The sequence below is a fragment of the Manis javanica genome, chromosome 2 (genome assembly GCF_040802235.1).
Source record: "Manis javanica isolate MJ-LG chromosome 2, MJ_LKY, whole genome shotgun sequence".
NCBI lineage: Eukaryota > Metazoa > Chordata > Mammalia > Pholidota > Manidae > Manis > Manis javanica.
The window spans coordinates 217,147,854-217,173,389 of record NC_133157.1 but is presented as its reverse complement, the minus strand read 5'-3'; the positions used below and the strand labels follow the sequence as shown (position 1 = coordinate 217,173,389).

Sequence of the window (25,536 nt, the reverse complement as noted above, 5' to 3'; positions counted from 1 at the left end):
GCAGAGAAAGACAAGTACCAAATGATTTCATTTATATGTGGAGTATAAGAACAAAGAAAAAATAAAAATTGAAGGAACAAAACAGCAGCAGAATCGCAGAACCCACGAATGGACTAACAGTTACCAAAGGGAAAGGACTGGGGAGGATGGGTGGGAAGGGAGGGATAAGGGTGGGAAAAAGAAAGGGGGCATTCCAATTAGCATGTATAATGTGTGGGTGGTATGGGGATGGCTCTACAACACAGACAAGACAAGTAGTGATTTTACAGCATCTTTCTACGCTGATGGACAGTGACTGTGAAGGGGTATGTGGGGGGGACTTGGTGAAGGGGGGAGCCTAGTAAACATAATGTTCTTCATGTAATTGTAGATTAATGATACCAAAAATTTTTTTTTTAATTAAAAAAAAAAAGAAAAGGGTCTCCTTTTTTATGTAAATTCTCCTTCCTTCCTCCTTTTCTTCTATGGCCGTTTTCTACCAATTTTAGAAGACCCTTTCTCATCCAAACAGTACTTAGAACTATGGCCTAGGACTTTGATTCGCACAACAAAAGTATACTGGATGCCCACCCTGGGCCAGGTGCTGTCCTCGGTGCCCGAGACCCAAGATGGCTGGGTTTGTTCATACATCTACCGTGTGCCCATCCTGGGGTCTACAGCTGTGCTCCACACTGTCCTAAGTGATAGGCGGGCAGCATGCCTGGCATTTATTCCTTTTTCTGTTTCATTCCCCATTCTGTAGGTTTCCCCAGGGCTACTTGACCTGAACAGGGCAGAGATTTCTTCTCCTCGGGATACAGGCAAAGTCTGTGGTCATTTCGATGGGATTCACAAAACCCCTCTCATTTAGGTTTCAAGAATAAGGATCATTTTGTAAGGTCTTAGGATCCACTATTAAAAAGGCACCCATAACCACACGCTTGGCTAAGCAAATTAATAACTCAAACAAGATAGAAAATATTTAACCTTCTTAGGAGAACACACTGTTTCTCAAGGAGCCTGGCAGGGCCATTTGCATGCAAACACCTAACGGACTGCTTTTAAATGATCCTTATCTATTTATTGCAGCAGGTCTGGCCAGTCCCCTCCTTGGCAGCCCTTTGTTAGCTATTACTTGGAACTGCTGCTACATATGAGCTGGAAAGTCATCCAAAGGTCCTTATTGAAAGATGCTCAATAGTTGGGACTTGCAGTGTTGTACATGGGCCTGTGCCCAGTTAGCTCGATCAGTCAGCTTTAACTGAGCCTACTGCTAAAGCCATGTGAGTACATGGGCATCACACACAGATGACCAGTAAGTGGTGCGGGATGGATGGACAACGTCATTCTATTTAGTTCCTCTGCACTCTATCTGGACAGTCTTTGAGAACTCTCCTCCCGTGATGTGCTAGTAAATGTTTAACAACTAGTTCTGATCAGGAGAAGGGCAAAGCCTCCACCTCAAACTGCAGTGTTTGCTGGTCCTGTGGTATAAATAATCCCACTGTGTGTAAATTTCAGATTACTACTGTGACATCACTGAACACAGGAAAGAGATGGGCGCTGTTATGTAATATTTCTACTATACAGAAAACTGAAGTATAAATAACCTTAAAGGCATAGATAATAGTGAACTATAAAATAATTAGGTAGTGATGAGTTTTGAGCATTTTTACCTTTGTTTTTAATATCATTTTTTCTATAATAAGTTTATATAATTTATTTTTTAATAACAGCTATGTTTACGGCTTGGAAGATTCCTAAGAATTCACCAGTTGGGTGTCAGGAGTCCCGGGAACTGGCCCCAGCATGCCACTGTTTCTTCCCCACTTACCGTGCTCAGGCTACGGAATAACTCCACTCTCATGCCCAGTCTTCCCTCTCTGTGTGTCTGGGAGGACTGAGAGCTCAAAAGCACTTGCTCAAAGACAAGTAACCAAGTGATGGGCGTGTGCTCTCCCCCACACTGTATTCCCCCTGCTAGTGGTATTTGTCACTGTCTCCTTTGTACGTTCAGAGCTATTTGTGTGCTTGTCCCTTCCACTGGGGTCTAGGCAGTCAGAATTGTGAAACCCAGATGTCCCATGAAGGTCCCTGTGGGATCTGAGTGGAACTGGTTCGAGCCCCATTGCAGCACTGGCAGGAGCCTGCTTCCCTGCAGCCCGTGTCCTCAAGCACCTGCCTGGAGCGTGGTCCTGTTTGTCTGCTTTCCTCTGGCTGAGAAATCTGCACAGAAAGCCCGTCCTGTGGCAGAATCAGTGCTTCCTCACTGGTGTGGGTGGCATCCCAGACCTGGGACACAGCCGCTTTCTCCTGATGTGCCTCAGACTGTCACGCACAAAGGGCAGTTGGGCACCTAGCAAACTTAGCTGAGCGTCAGGGCTGCTGCAGGGCTGTGTTTTCGTTTTGCTGCTGGTGGTGCTGTCATTGTGGTTTTGCATTCTCATGTGGCTCAGCCCTCTTTTCTCCTTAAAGCTTCGCATCTTCCCTTTCCCCAGCCCCTGTCCTACAACTCTTCCACAAAATGCAGCTCTTATTCTGTGGGTCATGAGGGGGGGTTTATAATACAGAGAAATGTGGCTCTTCATGCTTTTCTGTATATTCTCAGACTCACTATGTTTACTGATCATCGTGGACCCTCAGTTCTAAGTCACCCTTTGTCTTACATCAGGTTCCCCAAATCTGAATCTTAAGCTACAGAATGTAAACAAAAGGATGATTTCAGCGAAGTCGCATGGAGGGCAGCTTTGATCTGATCCCACAGGGAGTTCTGGAATGTGTCCTGACGTGGGACCCATCAGTTGTTGGCTAAGGCCCAGCCCCACTGGTGGGCACTCCCTGTCCTCTGCTCCTGACCTCAGGTAGCGCAGTTCCAGCAGCCAGACTACTTCCTTCAAAGAAGAATAGCAAGTAAACTCACTGGAGGCAGAAGCCCAGGAAACAGTAAAAAATCCTTGGATGGAGAATTTGGGCAGAACATGAACAGTGTCTGCTACAGTCTTTCATAACAAAACAGAACTGCCCAGGGCTTTAGCATACCTGCCTCTCACGCTTTTTCCTTAGTCATCTCCATGAAGAGAAGAAAGCAGGATAAAGATTTATTTCCCTCTGCTATGAATAAGGGTGCGGCCCTTAGATAGTATGATGCTGTTGTTTGGGGCAGAGGAAGGTGAGGGGGACCAGGCATGCAAATTTGCAGGGTGATATTTGGAAGTGATCATATGTTCCAAAAAAAAAGAATCTTAGTGCCTGTGAACCAGCAGAGGTCAGAAGGACTTGGAGCCCCAGCCCTGGCAGGGATTGGTTGAGGAGGGTCAGCAAGCCATGTGGCCATTCATTCCACAACTATTCCCAGAGCTCTCCTCGTGCCCCAGACACTGTCCCAGGTACCAGGGGCAGAGCATTGACCAAGAATGACACACCCCATCTTAGCTCGAGTGTCCGCACCTGTGCCATGGGGTAAGTCATTCAGTCTGGCAGATTTGTAAATAGAAAATGACATCAAGGTGCTTTGTTAGCTGACATTGACCATGTCATGTTTTTCTTTCCCAAGCAGAGCATTCTTCAAAAAATGGTCACTTCAAACAAGGAAGTAGCCTAGTTCAGTGCTTCCCAAATGCCGCCAAGTGCATCATGCCTGGTGGGGGGTCGGGGGGAGCTGGAAGGTGTCAAGGCTGGACAGGCAGGCTCCCCTCATCTCTCCACACAAAGCCACTACCCTTTTTCTTAGACTTCTGCACAAGATTTTGTTTTTGAAGAAAGGATCTGCTACGAAAAGAAGGAGGGCAGGAAGGAGGGAGGAAAACAAAGGAATATGTCAACTTCAGCTGAGGGGACAAAAGTTGATCCCTATATTTTCTGGAGGATATATATTGCTTAAATTGTGATCTGTGTCTCAGTATTAGAACTGGGAAGCATCTACAGAAATTAGCTGCAAGGAGGAAATTGCAGCTCAGACAGACAAAGCGACTTGCCGGAGGTCACCCAGGGAGTTTGGGGCACATCCGGGACTAGAACCCAGGTCTCCTGACTCTAGTCTGGGGTCTCGCACTGACCCCTGCCCTCTTGATCTTCCGTGATCTTCACAGGGAAGCAGGTGTATGTACAGACAGGGCCTTAGCTGGCTGCCTTAGTTCTGAGTCATTCTGCATATTTTCCTGCTCTGTGCATGCTTTTTTTTCTTGTCCTCCTCTCAAGGAGAAAGCCTAGTGTCCTCGTCTCTAAAGAAACAGAAAAAAATCCCATTTGCGATGCTGTACCTATGACACATTTCCCATGCAGCCTCATAACTCGGCCCCGAGCAGCATTGATTACTCAGTCCCCATTAGAGCCCCGAGAGGTCACAGCGACCTTGACAAATAGATCTGGGGTCTTCATTACTGTGGCTAGGATGGTTTTCAAACCAGAGCTTACAATAACCTACCGTAGCGGTGGCTGGCCTTCAGATCAGCCCACCCAGAGAGCTCATTCTCTCCACATCCTCTGCGCCTGTGGCCTGTGAGTAAAAAAAGAGGGACAGACCAAGGGCAGGCTGTGCCTCCATCTCAGGGCTGGAGGGTCTGATGGGCGCCTTGCAGGAGCTGAGCCTCACAGGGGTTGGTGTGGGTCTCGGAGCCCTGCTCGGGCATGTTGTCCATAGGTAGGGAAAGCTAAGAGGGCCAATCTGCCAAACTGACAAGATCTCTGGGAGACCGGCCTGGGGGGCAGACATGAGAACCTAAGCCAGAATCCCCGCCCCTCCCCCAGGGGGCTGGAAGGAAAAGGAGGGGAAGGTCCTGGGAAGCTCTGGCAGGAGAGCGGCTCCTTCCTCAGTGGAGTCCGCTGTGCCACTGGTGGGACTGTCAGACATTCAGATGGCAAAGCTGGAGGGGACTATAATGCTTCAGCCGCAGAACTAGAGATACAGGCTGCATCTAAGAGGGTAAGTTGAAAAGATAAACAGAAAGGCCTGTAAGGTCCAAGAAGAAGTCAATTACACAAACACTGATTTATGAGCCATAGTTTCATATGATAAATGTATAAAAAACCTGCCTTTCAGTTTTCCATAAGTTTACTTTGAAAAGTCACCGGTGTTGCGTGTGTGCCACAAGCTCCAGTGAGTTGCGAGGCCGTGTGTGTGGTCTGAGGTGTGAGCAGAAGGCGCCTGCCACCTCTGTGCACAGAGCCAGGCAGTGCAATGGGGGCTGCCTGCAGGGCTGCACAGGGAGAGGGCATCCCAGGGCACTCAGGCCTGCAGAGTGTCACTCCAAGTAGGCCGTGACTGAGGGGAGAACCGAGGCCACAGCCCTAGGGGCTGGACGGTGACGTCAGAGGGGGCAAAGCAGAGTCGGATGAGGAGACCCATCTGTGGATGGAGCTTGGGATCTGCAGCCTGAGGACTGGAGCCTGACATGGTCCCCACAGTGAGCTTCACCACGAAGAATCTTCTTTGTAAAGGGACTGTCCTGGGCATAACAGAAGGAGGCCTTCCACTCTACAGGTCCATGTAGATCTAAGGATCACTCAGGGTATAAGGACAGCAGGCTGTGTCCAAGAGAGAATGGTCAGGATGGCAAATATGCTTGAAGGCCTGTCATAGGAGGCCAGGTTTAAAGAGCAGAATTCCAAAAGAGAGATTTATGGCCTTGAGAGCTGCCTTCCAGATCTGGAAGAGCCAGTGTGGAAGGAGATGTGTGTGTTTCCAGAGGAGAGAAGCAGGGCAGTTGGGTGGGGTTTATGGGGAGACAGGTGTTCACTCCTTTAGGGGAAGAATTTGCAGAGGCCCTGGGCAGAAGCCACCAGTGAGTGCCTTTTACAGAAAGTCACAGGAATTGCAGGAATCAGGCAAACAGACAGAGATGGGAAGGTGAGTGTGGGAGCTGTGTTCTGCATGTCATGAGTAAAAGGTCAGGGCCATCTGGCCAGAGAGGCAAAGAAGGCATGTGTGTATGTACCCTCTGTGTGCAGCACCACCCTATAGGGGCAAGAATGTGAGTTCTGATGCCAGACAAAGCTGAGTGGATTTCCATGTTGGTTCTTTCACCTACTAACCATGTGGCCTGGGAAATATATGTAACTTTGTTAAAAGATAATTATTCTTTCAAAAGGTAAACTCATGGCTTTCACTCAGTTATAAATTGAGTGTATGTTAAATATTCTTTTTAATCAATGACAGAACCAGGCCAGTGTTCTAAAGACCTCAAAAGGGAATCTGAAAAATGGGCATTTATAGATCATAGATTGGGAGGTATTGAAATGAATGTCAAATGTGAGGCATGACTGGTTTTTTTTCATAGGAGGGGGAAAGAATTCAAGTGAACCTTTACTAGATAGTACAAAATTTGCATGTTTACAGTCAAGAATTAGTTGGCGTTGCTATCAGTTATTTACACCTTACAGTTACAAAGTGACTTAAGACAATGGAAGACCAAAGTCAATAAGACAAAGAAAGACATAACCCAGAGGCATAAACAAGGCAGTTTTGCACTGAAGCACACTTTTCCCTACTACACCTTTTAGAGCCTGTTTGCCCACCTTCAAAGTGACAGTGATTGTATATCAGCAGTTTTTGGTGAGAATGACACAAAATGTTGCATGCCTTGCATTTTGTCCAATACCTGGAACGTGGCAAGTTTTCTTTAAGGGGCCCAGCAAGCTTGACAGATGGAAGGAACACACAGTGATGGGGGCAGGTCTGTGCCGAGTGTTATGGAGCCCGGAGGAAGACACCGTGACCTGATGTGGAAATTGTGCAGCAGAAACTTCTGTGTGGGCTGTTGATAACAGCATGCACTGAGTGGCCATAGGCCACACACTTTCAATGGATTGTCTTGTTTAATTTCCACAACTGCCTCAGGAGGTAGATATTCCCCACAGAGAGGTCAAAGAGTTACTGAAGAATGAGACAGACCAGAATCAATGAACATGACCATTTTCCAGGTGAGAATAGTGTGGTGGAGAGACTTGAAAGTGGGCCCATGATCCCCTCTGGTGATACATGTGGTAACATAAAAGTGGAGTACCATCTTGCTGGTGTCTCTATCATCTATCTATTTCTCTATCTCTCTATCTCTATCATCCGTCTCTCTCTCCCTCTCTTCCCATTGCTGGATTTGAGAAAGCAAGCTGTCATTATGAATCCCAACAGCCACAGGAAATGAATTCTGCCAACAACCCAAGGTTAGTTTGGCCGCAGGTTCTTCTCCAGTTGAGCCTCTGATAAGAAGCCAGCACTGGCCAACCCTTCAACTGCAGCCTTAGGCAACAGACCTAGATAAGCTGTGACCAGACTATTGCCTTACAGATACTGTGAGATGATACATGTCCATTGTTTTAAACTGCTAAATTTGTGACAATTTGTTATGTGGCATAGAAAATTAATGCAGATAGTGAGGATATAGACTTCAAGTAACCTGCCTAGTGCCCCTCACTAAAGATTGCTAGAGCTATGATTCATGAGCTACTCTTTCAGAATGCAGAGGCCCAGCCCTGTTCATGGCAGGCACACACTTAAGCCTCATGCACTTCTTTGACTATTGACCAGTTAGAGACAGGACTCAAGTTCATACAGTCTTACTCTGAAGCCTCCAGTATTAGCTGGTAACTTATTATTCCCAGAAAGTGGTTTTCAACCATGACTGCACATTATTATCATTGAGTGAAGCTTCAAAATTAGACCATCATTGGCCCCACCCACAGAAATTAAATTAGGAGATTCAAGGGTTGGGAGCAGCCATTGGTGTTTTGTTATTTTGAGATCCACACATGATTTTTAATTTGCAGCCTCACAAACCACTGTTCTAAGACACAGTGATGCCCAGGAAATTTATATCAGCACTATATCCTGGGAGAAAGCCCTTGCTAAAAGATGACTTCCAGGGAAAGGTATAGCCTTGACAGGCATAGTTTTCCATTGACACAAACATTTCTTCTATACCCAGCTCTTCTTTCCTAAGGAGGGTAAGACCCCATGCAGCCTATGCATGTATAACACCATCTATTTTCCCCAAGTGCTCTGACCAATGCTGCTAGACCAAAAAAAGAAAAGGTACAGATACAGAGTGGTGGTATAAGGTCAAAGAATGAGGAGTACACTCCACAGAGAGGTCAAAGAGTTACTGAAGAATGAGACAGACCAGGAGCAATGAACATGACATCCCACTGCCTATTATCTTCAATAAGTCTGGATAGGAAGGGCTTGGCTGCTTTCTGCTCATCACCATTCCCTGTAAGTGAACTCTGAAGGCCAGTTCTAAGCCATACTCTGTGTTGTCTGCCTCATCTTGAACAGCCTGAAACCCAGAATGCCTCCTGCTGTACCTCCTAGACCCCAATGCAAATGAAAACCACATTTCTAGCTCCTGTTCTAGATGTAGAAGGTATCTTCAGAGGAAGAGTGTGGAATGAACATGAGCTGAAGGTCTGCTATGTGCCAGCCACTGTACCAGAATTTTGCATGCATGCTCTTATTGACTCTCCCAGCCAATCTCTTACAATTGCTCTAACAGGTCAGTTGGTTACACTCATTTTTCAGATGAGGAAACTGATGCTCAAAGTCTGCTTGCCCAAGATTGTACAGGTAGTTGGTGGCAAAGACTTGAAATCAGATTTCCTGACCTAGTATTTCTTTCCCTCCCCATCCCTCTTTTCCTACATATCAAACCACATGCAACCCGTTCCTCACTTTCTCGGGGTACCCCTAGATAAATTTTGCACTCTAATTCACAAAATTTGACCCTAGTCCTAGGAATTAGGGACAGTAGAGCCTGGTGAACCTAAGATTGAGGTAACTCCTAACATATGTGCCTAGTGAGCAATCTTGTACATTCCACCTAAGTGACTGACACTAGAAATAGGTGAGAGAAGGGGGTCTTCAAGCCCCAGGATGCAGGGCTGGTTTGAAATTGTAGCTAATAGCTTTTAACCCCTGAGGACTCATTAGGGTGTTCTTGACTGCCCTCTATCCCCACAGAGTAGCATGTGCTGTGCCCACCTTAATGTGGGTGCCCTCCACTAGAAAATTGGTTTCCTTATAATGCTGTAAGTATCCTGAGGGCAGAACTGATTCTTGTGTCACCTCTGTACCTTGACACAGGGCTCACTCAGTACAGAGTAATTGCTCAGTGAACGTATTGAATGAAGGACTGAATGAGTGAATACGAAATCCAGGAGCAGTTAAAGACGAATGCCAAGCCCAGGGAGGGAAGGAAATCGCTACAACAATCAGTCATGATGGCTATTGTCTCTGCAAGTGCAGGTGGACACACAGATGTGTCTCTGTCCTCTGGCATGGGGTACACTTTTTAAAAAATCTCTCTCATTTTGGAAACTTGAAGCCACTAAATGTTTCCATTCTAATGAGATTTCCAAAAGGAGAGAAAAACATCTAGAATAATTGAGGCTTCTGTCGTGCTGGGGGAAAAACAGCAGGGGACCCAGATTTTACTTTGTGCCTCTGTGTTCGGTTCTCAAAAGAAATAGTGGAGCCATTTGTAGGAAGGTGCTAATGCGGTAAGAAAATCTAAGATGTTTACACCTTTTGGTTTGGGTCTGAGAGAACCAATTTTTATATCTGAATGAGAAAAGTCTCCGGGGCATGGTGAGAAAAGTAAGTAATATGCCAATTACACATTGGCATTTTTCCCACTGTCTTCAGCCTAGAAGGCCATTGAAAAGGCTGGCATCTGATTTGGCCCCATGAAGGAGGAAAAGGGGAATGCCTACTGGGGATAATTTTTGAGCTGCTCACTTTTCTTCTAGAATCTCTGTCCCTCAGCTGGAGGTCCCATGAGAAGTACCTTAGTCCTATGGTGCAAAGCTTTATTCCTTTTAAAATGCAAGTCCCAGGTGCCACTTTATACCTATTGAACTAGCAAATCAATTAACAAATGGTAACGGCCAGTGCTGATGAAATTGGGTGAAAATGGGGTTTCCTATGTCCCTGGGAACAATGTAAAGTCATGCAGCCTTTAGCAAACTAGTTCTGCCTGAATGTACCAAGAATCCATGCAGACATGCAAAGCCCCGATAGTCGAGAGATTTAATATAAGGAATTGGCCTAAACAAGGAAAAGCTATATGCACAAAGATACTTACCATAGCATTATTTATAATAACAGAATTGGAAGCAACCTAAACCTTCATATCAAGCAATAAGAAAATGCTTACATATATTTCAGTGCACTGAGGTCAAGAATGCCGCTCTTTCATTAAACACGATTGTTTTGAATATTTTATAGCTACGTGAGAGAACATTTAAACTTTAAGAAGGTAAAGTGTAAACCGTAATGTTGTGACAAAACAAATACATAGAACTGGTCTATATATGCACATGTCCTTGGGCTGGAAAGGGAACAGAGGAAAATGAAAACAATTGATTTATTAGGCTTAGAATGAAGTATGATGATTCTTTTACTGTGCTTTCCATTGTTCACTTCAGAATGGCTTTTGTGAATGGTGTCTTTTGAACCAAGAGGACGGGAAATGTACAGGGTCAAGGTACCTGACCGTAGGCATGCCCAGCGACAAGAACCAATGGGAGGTTGGGACACTGAGGACCTGCAGTGAGAAATGCAGATGAAAAGGCTGACGGGGCAGCACCGGACAGAAGGGATGCCCTAGAGCATGCGCTGTAGGCCCTGGACTGTGGTCTGCAAACTCCAAGTCCTCTCAGGAGGTCGTTAGGCCTACACAGACAGAAGACAGGAGGCAGGACTGGAGACACAGGTGGCTGGATCTACTATGAGCCTGTTATGATGTGCCCCTCTCCTTGTGGAAGCTGGGGGACCCAGGGGACCCACGCAGCCTGCTTGCCATTCCGCCGTCACCTTCTCCCCTCCACCCTCACAGACCAAAGGCCATCTCCCCGCGACCTAGGGAGAGCTGCTGAGAAGCCTCCTGGACCTCTCATCCCCCGAGGGATGGTTCAGCATCATCCCCATGGCAGAGTGAGTGTCTGTGGAAGCATGGACTCAGACCTCAGCAGTACTGCCTATGGTGTGAACCAGAATATTTTGTTTACAAAGCAGGCCTTTGGCCTTCCCACCCTATAAAGTCACACAGACTCCTATAACCAAGCGACAGAAGCCCCTGCTGCTTCTGTCTTCTGGTTTCTCAGGGTTTTCTTTTTGATGGTGAGCCCCACCCAGCCCCATCCTGCTCTCTGATGCAATGCGTTCAGGAACAAGGTCTTGAAGAAATTATGAGAATAGCAATAAATATGGTCCTGGTGAAGGGGGCTAGGTAGAAATGTAGCTTTGCATTTTGTCCAGCCTCCCAGGGTCAGCTTTCCTGGGTGCACATACATGAAATGCTGCATTTATTTCCTGGAGGTGCAATGTGCATGTGGGAAAATTCTCTCAGGGGATACAGTCCTTGGCTGGTTTGGTAGGAAGCTGACAAAGAAAATGGGAGGAAGTCTGCACTCCGGGCATGAGGAATGGTGAGAAGGGGTTTGAAAGTTAACAACTTCTATTCATTCTCACTCTTCACCTGCACTGGGATAGCATCACTCTGGTACGTGTTTACACTGTGTTTTATTAGCCTCATTTTATAATAAACAGACTGAATTTTCCAGAGGCAAGACAACAGGACCAAGGACATGTGGCCAGGCAGGTGATGCAGAATTTGAACCCAGATTTTCCTATCTCCTAAGACCCTTCTCTTTCTAATAAACCAAGTTGTCCAAACGACCCTTGGTTCTCTGTATACGGAGGGTGGGGAGATGGTGGGTTGGGAGGTGGGTGACAGGAGATGGGGCCAAAACAAAGCGCTTCTGTAGAGTTGAGATGAGGAGTTAGGGAGACAGAGAGCGTTGGGAGGGATGGCAATGAGGCTGGGAAAGATTTCCCTGGCCTTTCCAGGGTGGAGACCTATCAGGAGACCATGGGGGAGATTCAGGAGAAAGATGGCATGGCTTGACTAGGGCATTAGTCATAGAGACATACATGTCACATAATGTGTGATACTATTTCAGAGGAAGAATGGACCCAGTTTGCCAAGAATCAGGTTTGCTTGCAGTGGGAGGGGGCGTAGCTATGGCCTGCAAGTGGGAGGAGTTGGAAGGGCTCTGCCTTCTGGCTGCAGAGCTGAGATGGGCACCCAGCAGGCCTCATCCCCTCCTCCCGGTGAGTCCTCCATGGGCAGCCCTTTGCACCTTCATTTCAAAATCTTCAAATAAAAGTGCCAAGACCCAGAACAATGGGGCATCTTGCTTGAAGTCATACAGCTCACAAGGGGCATCTGGACACAAATCCAGGTCCTCATAAACATGGGGCTGCCTGTTCAGGTCAAATCTGGGGAACGAGTAAAGCCCGTAATGCTGAGGAGCACGTATAAGATTCCCGAACCTCAGCACCTCTCTCTAGCTCTGCCAGCTTCCGTGAGCCTTGGGAAGTTCTGTTCCAGGAAAATATGGGAGCTTTAGTTCCAGGGAAATGAAAGATGTGAAGTGTGTGGACATTCAAACAAACTCAGAGCTCTTACAGCTCTGATAAAAATAGAAGGGCCCAGGCCAAGTAAACAGACCCCCACTTCAATGCATGTGCCCTGCTGAGGCTGGGGACATAGGATCTGCCTCAGCCCCTCACACACGCCTGGAGTCACATTGGAACACCTTGTCCTGCTCAAAGGGTTTCTCCTAAAGGGCTTGGTGATAAGGCAGCTTCACATACCTGTTTCATGATTCTAAATGCATATTTTTTCCTATTTTGGAGTCCCTAAAGTGAGGATGTGAAATACAATCAATGGCTGTCACAATTTATGATTGGCTGTTTCCTTTTCTTAGTAGTTTATACAATTTTAATGTCTTACAATTAATAGTGTTTCTTGGTAAAGTTATCCAAGGATGATATATGTTTATACAATTTTAATGTCTTATAATTAATAGTCTTTTTTTGGTAGAGTTAGCCAAAGATGATATATGTTTGATGAATTCCAAATGTATTGTATTAATGATAATTGCTTCCATTTATTGAGAATTTACAAACTTCCCAGGCACTATGTTTTATGCAGTAATTTTTAATAGTCATAATAATTGCAACATTTATCAAGCCCTAGCCTGAGCATTTTATTATCCCTATTTTACAGATGGAGAAACTGAGGTATGTTTAGTACTCATAACAACTCTGAGAGGTTTAGTAGTTATTCCCAGAGTGAACACAAGGGATTGGAGAATCAGAGAGCTTAAGTGACTTACCCAGAGTCACAGCAGTAAATAGTGTAGTGAAAATTTAAACTCATTCCGTATTTGAGTCCCACATTAATACTCTCAATTGCATTTTGTAAATGGGCATGAATGTTAGCAAATTGGCAGGAAAGTAGGAATTACTTAGTGCCTACTGCCTGCCTGTAAGCATTTTATATCTGTTATCGTATGGAATCCTCTTAGGAGGTGGGGACTTCATTCCCACTCTGCAGGTGAAGAACCGGAAGCCCACAGGTAAGGCTGAACTTGAGATCTGGACATGGCGTACCACAGGAGGTCCCCATGACACTTGGTCAGGTCCTGGAGAAGTTTGTCTTACAGCCTAAAGTAATACAGTGAGTACCACCCACAAATATGCTCCTGGGGCATCAACGGTGAGTCTAGATATGTCAGGGGGTGGTTGTCTATTTCCCTCAGTTCTTGTCCCCCGGCAACAAAGAATTGAAGGGCAGAGACACAGCAGTGAAGCAAAGCATAAGTTGTATTTGAAGTTATGCACTTAAAGAGAAAAAGTGTGGGCGTCCTCAGAAAGGAGGTGCCCTGAAAGGTTGGGGGTTCCCTCTTTTAAGGATTTTTTCAAAGGGCCAGGGGGTATCAACCTGTCAAGTGGTCTCAGGATGCTTATCTCTGGTGAGAGACACTATGTTTCCTCTCCTCTATTATCAGTCCTCCAGGGAATGCTGCAAAATTAACTTAACACACAAGAAATTTACTGATCTGGTTCCTCCCCAGGATAGCGGCTTCCCTCTGGGAACATATTAATCAAGACTGCCTGCCCTGCCCCCCAAGGTGGGCTGAGTTATTATCTGTTTGTTAAAGAATATGTTAGGAATCTTCCTAACTTTCTGACTTTTAAAATGGAATCTTAGCTTTAACATGGAATCTTTCCTATTTGGATGATGGAAACTATACTGTTTATATCTGGGCTTTTTTGGAAAATTAATTATAATGCTTGTCTCCAGCCCTGGTTACAAAATTACTTGATGAGGGGCTGGAGGAAGAGAAAGAAAACAGCATATAGGTGAAGTTAAAAATAAGCCAGGCCTTTCAGCTGCTGCAGTAAATCTTACAATGGCATGATCTAATTGACACAATGAAGACATGGGCTGCTCGGATGCTCTTCTTTATCTGGGGAATGTCCAGACATTCTAAGTTGCTCCCGGCCTTTGGAGCTTCACATGATTAACTCATTAACTCTGTGAGCCTTTTCTGGCTCTCTCTATATCTGGGAGTTTTACCTGGTTATCTCTTTGAGTCCCTTTTAGTGAGCTTTACTGGCCTTATTCTCTGTCCATCCCACTCATACCTATTTTTCTGCCTAACAGATAGGGCTGTTGACTTGTTTAAAAACCATTAATGAGAAGATGGAACATCAAGAAGAAATGCATGGTAACATACCATGAAACTTAGATGTTTACAGAGGTGCCGCAAATCACTTCCCTGAGGGGCCTTCGGATCTTCTAGCTCAGGCCTCTCATTTCACAGATGTAGACGCTGAAGCCTGAAACGAAGAAAAGCTCCTCCAAGCTTCTCCAGCGAATAAATAACTGGGCCGCAGTGGAACTGACGGGTGTAGTGTCTTTACTAATCCGCTGGGCTGGGCTCTGTGATTCTCAGTGGCTCTGGGGCTGCCTCACAGGGAATCAGGGCTCCCTGGCATGCAGTGAGTGCTTTTCTCGGGCATTGCAGTTGCTGATTAGTAGGATCCCGATGTCGTCTGAAGGGCTGTATCTTCCGCTTGAGAGCACAGACCATGGGGTGGCTGAGGACCAGAACCTCTGGGCTAACTACAACCTCAGCAACACCTGCTCTGTTAGACACTCAGTTCTGCCCATGTCTGGCAAGGAAGAGTGTTCCTCACATCCCCACGAAACGGCACCCAGACAAGGATGGGAAGGAAGAGAGCCCCGTGGAGTCATCTGCTGCCTTCCTCCCTCAGTCTAGGACTTTGGGGAGCTACAGGTGCTCGACAGCTGCCCTGAGCAGCTGTAATGGGGGCAGGGACCAGCTTGGGAACTACCAGGAAGCGGAACTGGGTTTTTCTCCCTGAACCTGGTAGTCCAGAGCACAAGGGAGGGGTGGTCCTCTCAGCTGAACCGGGAGCCCTCAGCCACCCTGCCTGCTCTCCAGCCGGCTCTAACTTGTCCCTGTTGCCTGCAGATTCTCGCTCATGGACCCCTGGCAGCCTTCAGCACAGGGGCGGACCCCATCCATGCTCTCCCTACTCCTTCTGCGCCGTGTTGCCTGAGCCCAGAGGCTTTGCTCCCATCTGTGAAATGGGGATCCAGATACAACAGAGACAGTGCCCCCCATCTCACAGTGTTGCTCCCAGGTGTAAAGCAGAAAATGATGTACGAAGGAAATGATTCCATATATTCAGGAGTTTTTATCACATACTTGTCTCTGGGAGAGAAGCTGTGAGGGGGTATTTGGCTGCTACGCACCTCACACGTCCATCATTTCTGGTGCACCTAGCTTTGTTCCTAGAAGGAGAGGGGTGGGGAATCCGCGGCCGCATCAGCTCGTTGCCCCGATTTGCCTGAATGAGGCCACTGCCCCAACAAGATTTGGTATGGAGGGGGCCCCAAAGGGAAGCGCTGGTCCTCATGCGAGCTCCCTGGCCCTTACGCTGTAGACACCAGGTGCAGCTGCAAAGTTGCTCTCTCTGGAGCCAGGTGCCTCCCGCCCTCCGCAGCCCTGGCCCGGCTGGAAGGTGGCAGAGGACGAGGGTGGGAGCGTTGGCATCTGATCCAGGGGCTTATCTGAGACCCGAGACGATGACTGGCCTCCTTTGCAAAGGCCGCTAAGCCAGGAGTGTGCAGACAGAAGGACTGACGTTGGTTCTCCCCAAGACCCCCGCCACAACCGCCCCCCACTCCCAGGAGGGCGCCAAGTGAGGCTGAGGCACAGAGGGGAGAGGAGGCAGGACAGCGCAGTGAAGCAAACAGGGCTACAGAGAGGAAGCCCGAATGATAGGGGAGGTGACAGTGATCGGTGAGCCCGAGCCAGGAGCCGCCGGAGACGGGGACGCTGATCATTCGGTCGGTCCGTCTAAAACCAAGTTCGTATCTTGAGAGTAAACTGAAAAGCTCAAGACACCGAAGAGCATTTTCCTTTTCTCAGATGAAGGAGGGCTTCCTTGATGCTTGGAGCCTTATAAAGTAATTGTTCTCCAATCTCAGGAAGTAAATTCACAACGTCGCTGGTGCGTTAATTCCTGGAGGCGAGAAAATGCGCCGCTCGGTCGGGCCTTTGCTGCCCCCTGCTGGCTGCAGCGTGTCTCTGCCCGCTCCCTGGAGATGGGAACCAGGCTGAAACTGCGTCTTGGCGACGGGTTAAAGCTCAGTTATCCCTTCCCTGGCGCCCAAATCGGACTGCTAGAGCTGAACGGGACTTAAGGCTCCAAGCGCGACCTCTCCCCTAAGCTTTAGACTTGAATTTGGATCAGCCTTCTGGATATTTCCACTCGGACTTCAGACCCAGGAGGCCAGTGACAGTCTGTCTCTGCAGACCTGCTGGCTCCACTGCATAAACTCCTGTCCGTGAACAGCACATTGTCCCGCCACCCACCCCCAAGACCCTCCAGACACTCCCCGCGTTGGCCTCCACGTCCTGGTAGTTGCAAATCCTGTGGAGAGCGCTGCGAGGATTCTGCCTCACGGGACCCTCATCCTCATGAACCTGTGCCAGCAGCTTCCTGAGGCTGTGCTGCCAGAGAGCAGCCTTCGCAGACATACTAAGGGATGATATGCTTATGGACATAGATATAGACGTGGGCACATAGAGATGGAGATGGAGAGAGAGAGATTTCAAGATCCTCTGCAGATTGAAGTCCAAACTCCTCACTTGACCTACAAAACCCTTCATATCCGACTCGGACCTGTCTCTCTAGACCCATCGTACACCCCCTCCTTGCCTTTCATTCCAATAACAGGGCACTTGCTCATCTCAAAATTGTTTTTATCCATTCTCTAAACACTTACGGGTTCTTATTAAGTGCCAGGCTTTGAGAGCCGCTGAGATACAGAGAGGAGCAACGAGGGGATCACACAGGCAGACCAAGCCCCCCCCACACGGCCCAGACAGCATCAGATGGCCTGGGGGGAGGATTACCTGCTCTATAAAAAGTGCATCCACTTGGCACAGATTCCCATGCCGCACTGTATTAGTGTTCTCTTGCTGCATAATGAATCGCCACTGACTTCGTGGCTTATAGTAACACATGCTCATTGTGTCACCGTTTCCATGGGTTAGGAGTCTGGGCACACCTTAACAGGGCCCTCTACTTGGGGTCTCGCAAAGCATCGGTCAAGGTGTGGGCTGGGCTGGGCTCCTTCCTGGAGCTTGGGCATTCTCCTCCAAGTTCATGACTGTTGGTTCCTGTGGTTGTGGGACGGAGGACCTGCTTTCATGCCAGTCATCAGCGGGGGGCTGCTCTCAGGTCCTAGAAGCCCCAGTTTCTTGCCTTGTGGCCCTCACAGACCCCTCACAACATGGCAGCTTGATTCAAAGCCAGTAGAAGATTGTCTCCTCATTCTGCTAAGACAGAGTCTTACAGGAAGTAGCAATCGCAGCTGCATCTACCCCACTGCCTTTACCATGGAACTAAACCTAATCAGGGAGCTGGTTCTGTCACCTTTGCCACATTGTATTGTTAGAAGCAAGTCAAGGGTTCTGCCCGCACTCACAGATGGGGATTGTATGCAGGTATGGCTTGATGGGGGTCACCTTAGAGCATGCCCACCTTGTTCCGCAGCATTCGATCAGCTGTGGGATGCTGAGCTATCTCTTCCCCCCACACATGCCCCAGCCCAGCCTCCAGCTCCATGTTCATTGCCAACAAACAGCAGAGCCCCTCATACAAGGCCCTGGTTCATGGTCTGCTTTGCAGGCCCATGAGCTTAAAATTTGAGACAATCTTGTCCTTAAGAATCCTTCAGCATGTGGCTAGGCCCTATCTTCTTCTCTTCTTTGCCATTCCCGGCGGTCAACACCAACTCCCACCTCCAATTTCTAGTTAAATTTTCTTGATGAATAGTTTAGCGGTCTCACGCCTTGAGGGTTGCAACTTCCACTTCAGTGGGATCGATAAAATGTTTCAGTAGACAAAGGCAGTTCCTGCTCTAAGAGGATTTCTGGTGTGAGGGATTAAAGTCATATGTTTTATTTACTACACCCTGCGAGTGAATGATTGCAAAGTGATAATGGGTTATGATCAGTATGGGAGTAGAAATGCATCAGGGTGCTCTCTGGTCCCAAGGGAGGGGTCCCACAGGAGAACCTGCAGAGAGTAGCTGGAGTCACGGAAGGCTCTGGAGGCAAGGCGTGAGTGGCACTGCCAAGCATTAGCAGGAGGATGAAGGGGCATGGGGCAGTGGGGCGGGTGGGGACGGGAACAGACACACATGGGCTCAGAGTCTGAGGAAATGCTGTCATCTGTATGGCCAGTCTTGGGGGTGGTTGGGGAAGCAACAGCAGATGAGACCATGGAAAACAAGGCCAGATCACAAAAGGCCCACGCCCCTTGCTAAAGGAGATTGGTCTGGGTTTTGTGTTCATGAACTTCCCCACTTTCTGCACATGCACATGTTACCCACGTTGCCTCGGGGGCCATACTCCAGGTCAACACACAAACAAATGCAGGATGTCCTGGATAAATTGGAACATATGGTCAACCCTGGCTAAGCCTCAAGTACTCTTCTAACCCCTTAGCCGTAGTTTCTTGCATGCTTCCAGTCTGGTACTCCCAAAGCAGGTAGTGGGCACCAGCATCATAACCTCAACCACACTGTTTTTGTCCTCTGTGCCCCTTAGTCCTTGAAAATGAGGGCTAGGTTTTTTTCACATTTGTATCCTTAAAACCTATACTCTGCTTAGGACAGATGAGGAACTTGATATATTGAAATTACACCTCAATAAAATAATAGCTAACACTTAGAGAAGGTTAACCATCTACCAGGCACTGTTCTGGGCACCTTGAATCCATCACTGAGTAATTGAGGATATTGACATTTTATGGATTCGTTTTACAGAAGTGAAAACCAAAACACAGAGAGTTCATGTAACTTGCCTAAGATGACAGAGCAAAAGAGAAGAAGAAGATTCTAATCTAGGTCTTCTCTCCAGAGCCTATGAGTGAATATGAGTGAATAAAATGAAGTCTTGAGATGACTAGAGTGTGGACTTGCAGAGTCATCCAAGAGCGCATTTCCCAGGGCCTGGCCAGCCAGTCATGAGTGCGTGTCTGGGACCGCACCAGGCATCATCTGCATGATCCTATACAGTTGAGCAAAGGGCTCCACATCCATTATGTCCTGTGGTCCTCACAGTAGCTGTGATCTCCAGGCAGACTCACGATTTCCATTCTATGAGTGTGATCATCAAGTTTCCCGATGTCAGTGAGCTGCTCAAGACCACATAGAAAGTACCAGAGCCTCCTTTTGAGCCTGTGTCTTTGCACTCCAAATTCTGTGGTCTTTTTCCTGACAACACAGTTATCCTGACGGCGATGATCCCTTCTGGTGAAATTCTTCATCTCTAAAATGGCAGTGGCCAGATCCACCTTGGGAGGCGTTTCTGAGAGGATAGTGAGCTGATAGTTGCAAAGTGGTGAGTGGAAGGTGCTTCTTAAATGGTGATGGCGGTAAAATAGCAGTGAAACGTTACCATAGTCATTGTCCTGATCACTACCTGAGAAGATTTGGGATTCAGGACAGGCAGATTCCAGGCATGGGTTGGGAGTTGTGAATTTAAAGTAAAATGGCCAAACCCAGGAGGGAGTTGAAAATCTTGATTAGATTCCAGGCAGGCTTGGAAGTGTAGATTCAGGTCTGCAGATGAGCAGGATTATTGATCAGAAAATGTGGATTGATTAGGACAACCAAGGGTCAGAGCCTGGGCTTGAGTCTCCAGCCAAGGCCAGGAGCAGACGCTCCCAAACACCCTTACGTTACGGCCCTTGCCATCACACCACGAGGTGGCTCTCTGTTTGTCTGGACAGACCTCGTGAGGACCAATCCAGCTTCTCCATCAGTGAGTTCCAGCTCTGTGTCCCTGGTGCCTGCCATATCAATAATGAATGAAGAATGCACAGGTCAGTGCCCTCTTACACAGCAAGCCAAAAAAGCATGGACTAGAACCTAGCAGGGGGAATGGATACCATATTACACAGAGCAAGAGAGCTTGGAGTATGTGGTACCAAGACTCACACATGGATCCTAGCTAGTAATTTCGCTCTTAGACACCAGGGAGCCTGATGCTGACCACTGAACCAAGGGGGGAGAACCATTTTTCTTTGCTGAACCAATGAAGCATGCACACACACACTCTCCCTCCCACCCAGACACGCAGAGTTTATCGAGAGAAAAATCCCAAAGGATTGTTTGCAGTTTGCACCTGCCTGAGGCATTGAAAATCACTGTCCTGTATGTGTAGGACATATTATCACTATATTTGTATTTCTCCTGATTTTCCAAAGCCTGTGGTTCACTTTTGGTCTTTGGCCATCTGCAGCCCCCCAGTGTTGGGAACAGACGATCTAGTTCAATTCTATCTAAATAACTGATTCCACTAACTAGCTGGTAAAATAAAAGTATGCATATTGCTTAACCTCTCTCAGCCCTGTTTTCTTTAACTGGAATTATCATTCCTACCTGCCTTATAGGTTTGTTGTGAGGTTATGTGGGCTAATGTACAATTCATCTACCAGTGTCCGAAGGCAGCTGAAGCTTCACTCAGCTGAGACCTTTCATTGTCTAGTTTCGGCAGCAAGCCAAGACCTGATGATGCCTCCTTAGTCTCCTTTTTCCTTCCTTCCAGGTTCCTGATTGTCCTGGGGTGCTTGATTTTGGCCATCCTGACCACGTTCAGGGAGTACGAGACTGTTTCGGGGGACTGGCTTCTGCTACTGGTAAGATAGTGCACCCACCATGGTGTTGCTCTGAGGTGGAGGCCCCCGGCTGGACCTTCACAGCAAAGGTCAGGAGGCTGCCATTGGGTACAGCTCTGCCAAACTCTCTCTGGCTTCCTAGAGTCTCTGGCCAATTCCAGGCTCAAAAGAATGATGCTTGAATCCACTGGTCAGGTCGGCCCTGGGCACAGGTGTAGTGAGGAATTTGTTATTCTAGACTAGAGGTAAGGGCATATACCAGGTCAAAGCATAACCAATACATGTTAGGCATGTTGTAGTTATATTATACTGGAATATTAGGCTCAGAGCCTGGTTCCCAGTCTGCGGTTCCTTCTTTGCCATGTTCTGTCCTTGAGAAATTGGTTTAACTGCTCCTTGACTTGGTTTCTCAAAACATAAGATGAGAATAAGTTCATAAACACTTGGGTGGTACCTGGCCCGGAAGCCTCATTCAGTAACTCTTGGCCTCAGTTAGCGATTCCAGGGCCAGACCCTGGGTGGGGTTATTAGAGTGTGGTTCATTGACACCTGTCTTTCCAACCTAACTGCTCTTCTCAGAGGCTTTTAGTACAATAATGGGACTTTTTAAAAAATGATCCACTGGAACAAAAACATAGGAAAAAGAACAAGTAATTACTTTGCAAGGCTTAATGTAAGGGACAGTTAGCCCATCAGAATGCAGGCAGGTGACTGAATGGAGGTGATCCACCTGTTCTTCTGCCCCCTGCCCCAGCGAAGCAGCAGTGGCAGCGACCGAACTCCTCACAACTTCAGAACGGAAGTGTCCAGGGCCAGATGTGCGGGTCCCGGTTAATCAGTGTTCCTCCGTATGTTCTTCAATGCAGGAAACATTTGCTATTTTCATCTTCGGAGCCGAGTTTGCTCTGAGGATCTGGGCTGCCGGATGTTGCTGCCGATACAAAGGCTGGCGGGGACGGCTGAAGTTCGCCAGGAAGCCCCTATGCATGTTGGGTAAGCCCGGAGCCCAGGTTGAGTGGAGGCTGAGGGCCCTTCCTGGGTGAACTATTTGTCTGGGGACATTTTAAGCAGACGCCATCCCTCTGGGAAATCACGTGGTGTTGTGGAAGCCAGCCCGGCCTCTGACCCTCCTCGATGAGGAGCTGCCCCAGTCTTCCATGTGCTGAATTCCTCCTTCTGTGGCTTATCCTCCCAACGGCTCTATAGGGCAGTGATTCATAATTGGGGCGGGAATCACTGCGGGCTTTTGGGTGGTGGAGAGACAGCTTGTTGCTGGATGTTGAGCACCCCCAGGCCCTAGACTGGTGGTGCCCAGTCACTGTGACAACCAAAACTGGCTGTACATTTCCAGACTCGCTGCAGTGGGGGTAGGAGTCATGACACCATTGCTGTTTGAGAATTACTTCTATAGGACTCTGTTGTGCCCATTTTATGGAAGTGGAAACTGAGGCTCACAGAGCTGAGTCATTTTCTAGTCACATAGGTAGGAAGCAGCAGATTCCATCTTAATACCCAGGTCTGGAAGAATCTAGTCCCCGTCCTCTTACCCATCACCATGTTGCTGTGTCCTGACCCAAAAGTTGCTGTGGGAAGCTGTCAGTAAACCCCTCCATCCAACTGATAGCTTTCATTTACCCATTTGGTGCAGCATGGATCCTATATCTTTCCATCTGAAGATCCTGCTAAAATCATATAGTGACAGACAAAATCTGCCTTCATTGTGGGTAGGACTATTGGAACTTCAGACCCTTAGAAATGGTTAAAATTACAGGATCATTGGATGTCTGGGCTGGAAAAAGCATTTTTATGCTCTGAAGCATTTAGTCCAACATGCCCTCCTGCCTGATGCTCTGTCCCCTTTGCAGCAGCCTTCAAGGGGCCACCCATGTGGCTTGCACACCTCTTGTCTGGGGTGCTCACCACCTCTCAATGTTTTTATTCCCTCTTAATTCCACCTGTCTTCTTCAAATGCTTGAATCTAGTCATTCTGATCCTCCTCTCCACTCTAGCAGAATCCTCCTTTTTCAGGAAATGTGTGCCGAGTAGCTGCAACCTCACCTTCTCTCACACATTCTCAGCATCGTTGTCCCTCCTCTCTGAGTGGACTACCTGTCCCTATTTGCCCCACCGAAAAGTGACTCCCAGGACTGAACGCAGCCCTTGGGGTATGGATGGCCAGCCCAGGACAGAAGAGCTGGACCCACCCCTGCTAGGCGCCAGTCTTCTCTCCGTGAGGCCTGGGCTTGTACGACCCTGTGTGCGGGCTGCTCACAGCCAGTCTGTACCCTTGCTGTCCACTGATACCGCTGCTCCTTCCTTCCCATCTGCTGCTGAGGTTGGACATGTGAGGGTTTTGTTTATTGCTCAGAATTTTGAATTCAAGTAGGGTGTGTGTGTGTGTGCGTGCGTGCATGCCCATGTGATTTTGGAGGACTTTTTAGCTACTGATTTTCCTGTCATATTTTTTCCTTCTTTCTTCCTTTGTCCTCCTCCCCTGCCTAGTCCTGTGTTAGTCCCTTTGGACTGCCCTAACAGAACACCACAGACTGGGGAGCTTAAGCAGGAGAGATTTATTTCTCTCCATTCTGGAGGCTTGAAGTCCAAGATCAGGGTGCCCTCATGGTTGGCGTATAGCTAGGGCTCCCCTCCGGGTTGCAGACTGCTGACTTCCTGGACTTCTCACTGTGTCTGCACCTGGAGGAAGGGGCCTGGGAGCTCTCTGGGGTCTCTCAAAGGCCACTAATCCCATTCACGCAGGCTCCACCCTCATGACCTGATCACCTTCCAGAGGCCCCACCGCCTAATGCCATCACACTACAGATTAGGATCACAGCATAGGAATCTGGGGGGACACAGTTCGTCCATAGCAGCCCCCAGCTTTCCTTCTCTTCCTCTCTTATGTCTTCCGTTTGAGTCTTTTGCGATGTTAGGCTAAACTTCTCCTTCTTTGGCGGGACCTATCCAGTGCTGACCAGAAGTCATGTGGGGGTGGGGGGTGAGGGGCTGCAGGGAGGTTGGGCGAGGGGACTTTGGGATCGATAATGCCCCAATTCAGATAATCCTGCCCAGTTTGCGAACATCCTAGCATGTGGAGCCTGGACGCTCCAGGACAGGAACATCCCCACGGAGCCATAGGCACTGTTCCAAGGTGGGCTGATGTAAGGGCTCCAGTCACACTCCCCTGCTGGCCTTCCCTGGGGAGGCCGGGCTGGGCCTCAGCCTCCCACCATCCTGGCTGGTTTCTTTTCTGGTATTGCTGCATTTTCTGCTCTACTCACCTCAACTTCTCACATAACATGGCCCTCGTGGGAAATGTTGCTTTTCTCCACGTGCCTGACAAGCAGGTGTTACCGTGTCCCCAGACATCGTGGCCTGCATAGTTGGGGCAGCCTCAGGCCCTGCCATTTCGGGTGTGGAGTGGTCCACCTGGGGCAGAACCTGTCATTCATTCCCGAGCATCATAGACTTGAGTTACATTTGCCACACATCTAGTTTTGTTCTGTTTTGTTTTCTACAAACATTATAAGTCGATAGCTTTGCACAGATAGACTGAGAACTCTGGCAAAGATGTAGACATATTGAGACCCAGATGTTTGAACTCTAGTTTTTCTCAAAAGTTAGGCACATCTGGGGGACACTTTGGCAAGGTAGAAAGGGTGCCAGCTGTTGCAGCAAACATGACTAGGTGTGAATTCAAGAGCCTATCCCAAGCTGAGAGACCAGCACATGCAAAGGTGTGGAGACATGAGTTTCCCAAGAGCCAGCTCACAGTTTTCAGTAGCTTGGACTTTGCCCAGTGGATAAACATTTCCTAAAGTGTGTTCCTCGGAACCCTGATGCTCTTGCAAAAAATATTTCTGTTTGAAATCTTTGGGGAAAGGCTATATTTCATTTGTATGATTGAAGTCACAGTGTGTATTAGCATGCTAAAGGCTCTGAGAAGTCCTGCAGGAGCAAAACCTATTCAACTGAATCTTTCCCAAACGTACTTGACCATGGGGTCCTTTGGGCTTGCTAGCCCTCTGCAGGAAGGTCACTGATATGGGCACTGGGGACCTGAAAGGAGTAAGGAAGAGACGAGGACACCATCTTCCACACTCGGCTATCTGAGTTCGGGAGCCTCAGGTGCTGCCCTTTCACAAGACCCTCATACCCTTGGCCTCCCCGCCTTCAGCCACGGCTGTGATGGCCCTTCCCACATCACTGCATGGCGGGCCTCATGTCTTCCCAGAGTCTACCCCGCGGTGTTTTCTGACAGTAAGGGAGATCAGCAGGCATGCAGCTCAGAAGTGGGCGGCCCTCAGCCAGCAGGGGACAGGAGCAGGTGGACACATGTCCCAGCCCCCATCTCTCAGAGGGATGATCTTGGCAGCTGTCGTGCTCCCAGCTCAGCGCCCCAGCAGCAGCCTTGATAGCACCACTTACTTTGGCTTTATCTCCCTCCCGCTCCCTTTCCCCTCATTTCTGCTTCCTGGGATTATTTCTGG

At 48.1% G+C, this 25,536-nt stretch overlaps 1 protein-coding gene across 1 annotated transcript in view; it reads left to right on the top strand.

Moving 5' to 3' along the window:
• The window catches only part of KCNQ3 (potassium voltage-gated channel subfamily Q member 3), a 289,359-nt gene that overhangs the window by 218,128 nt on the left and 45,695 nt on the right, over window positions 1-25,536 (top strand). Inside the window, exons 2-3 of the mRNA XM_037020788.2 lie at window positions 20,980-21,070; window positions 21,916-22,042. Of these exons, the coding sequence (XP_036876683.2) occupies window positions 20,980-21,070; window positions 21,916-22,042 (218 nt within the window). The remainder of the gene's footprint in view (window positions 1-20,979; window positions 21,071-21,915; window positions 22,043-25,536) is intronic.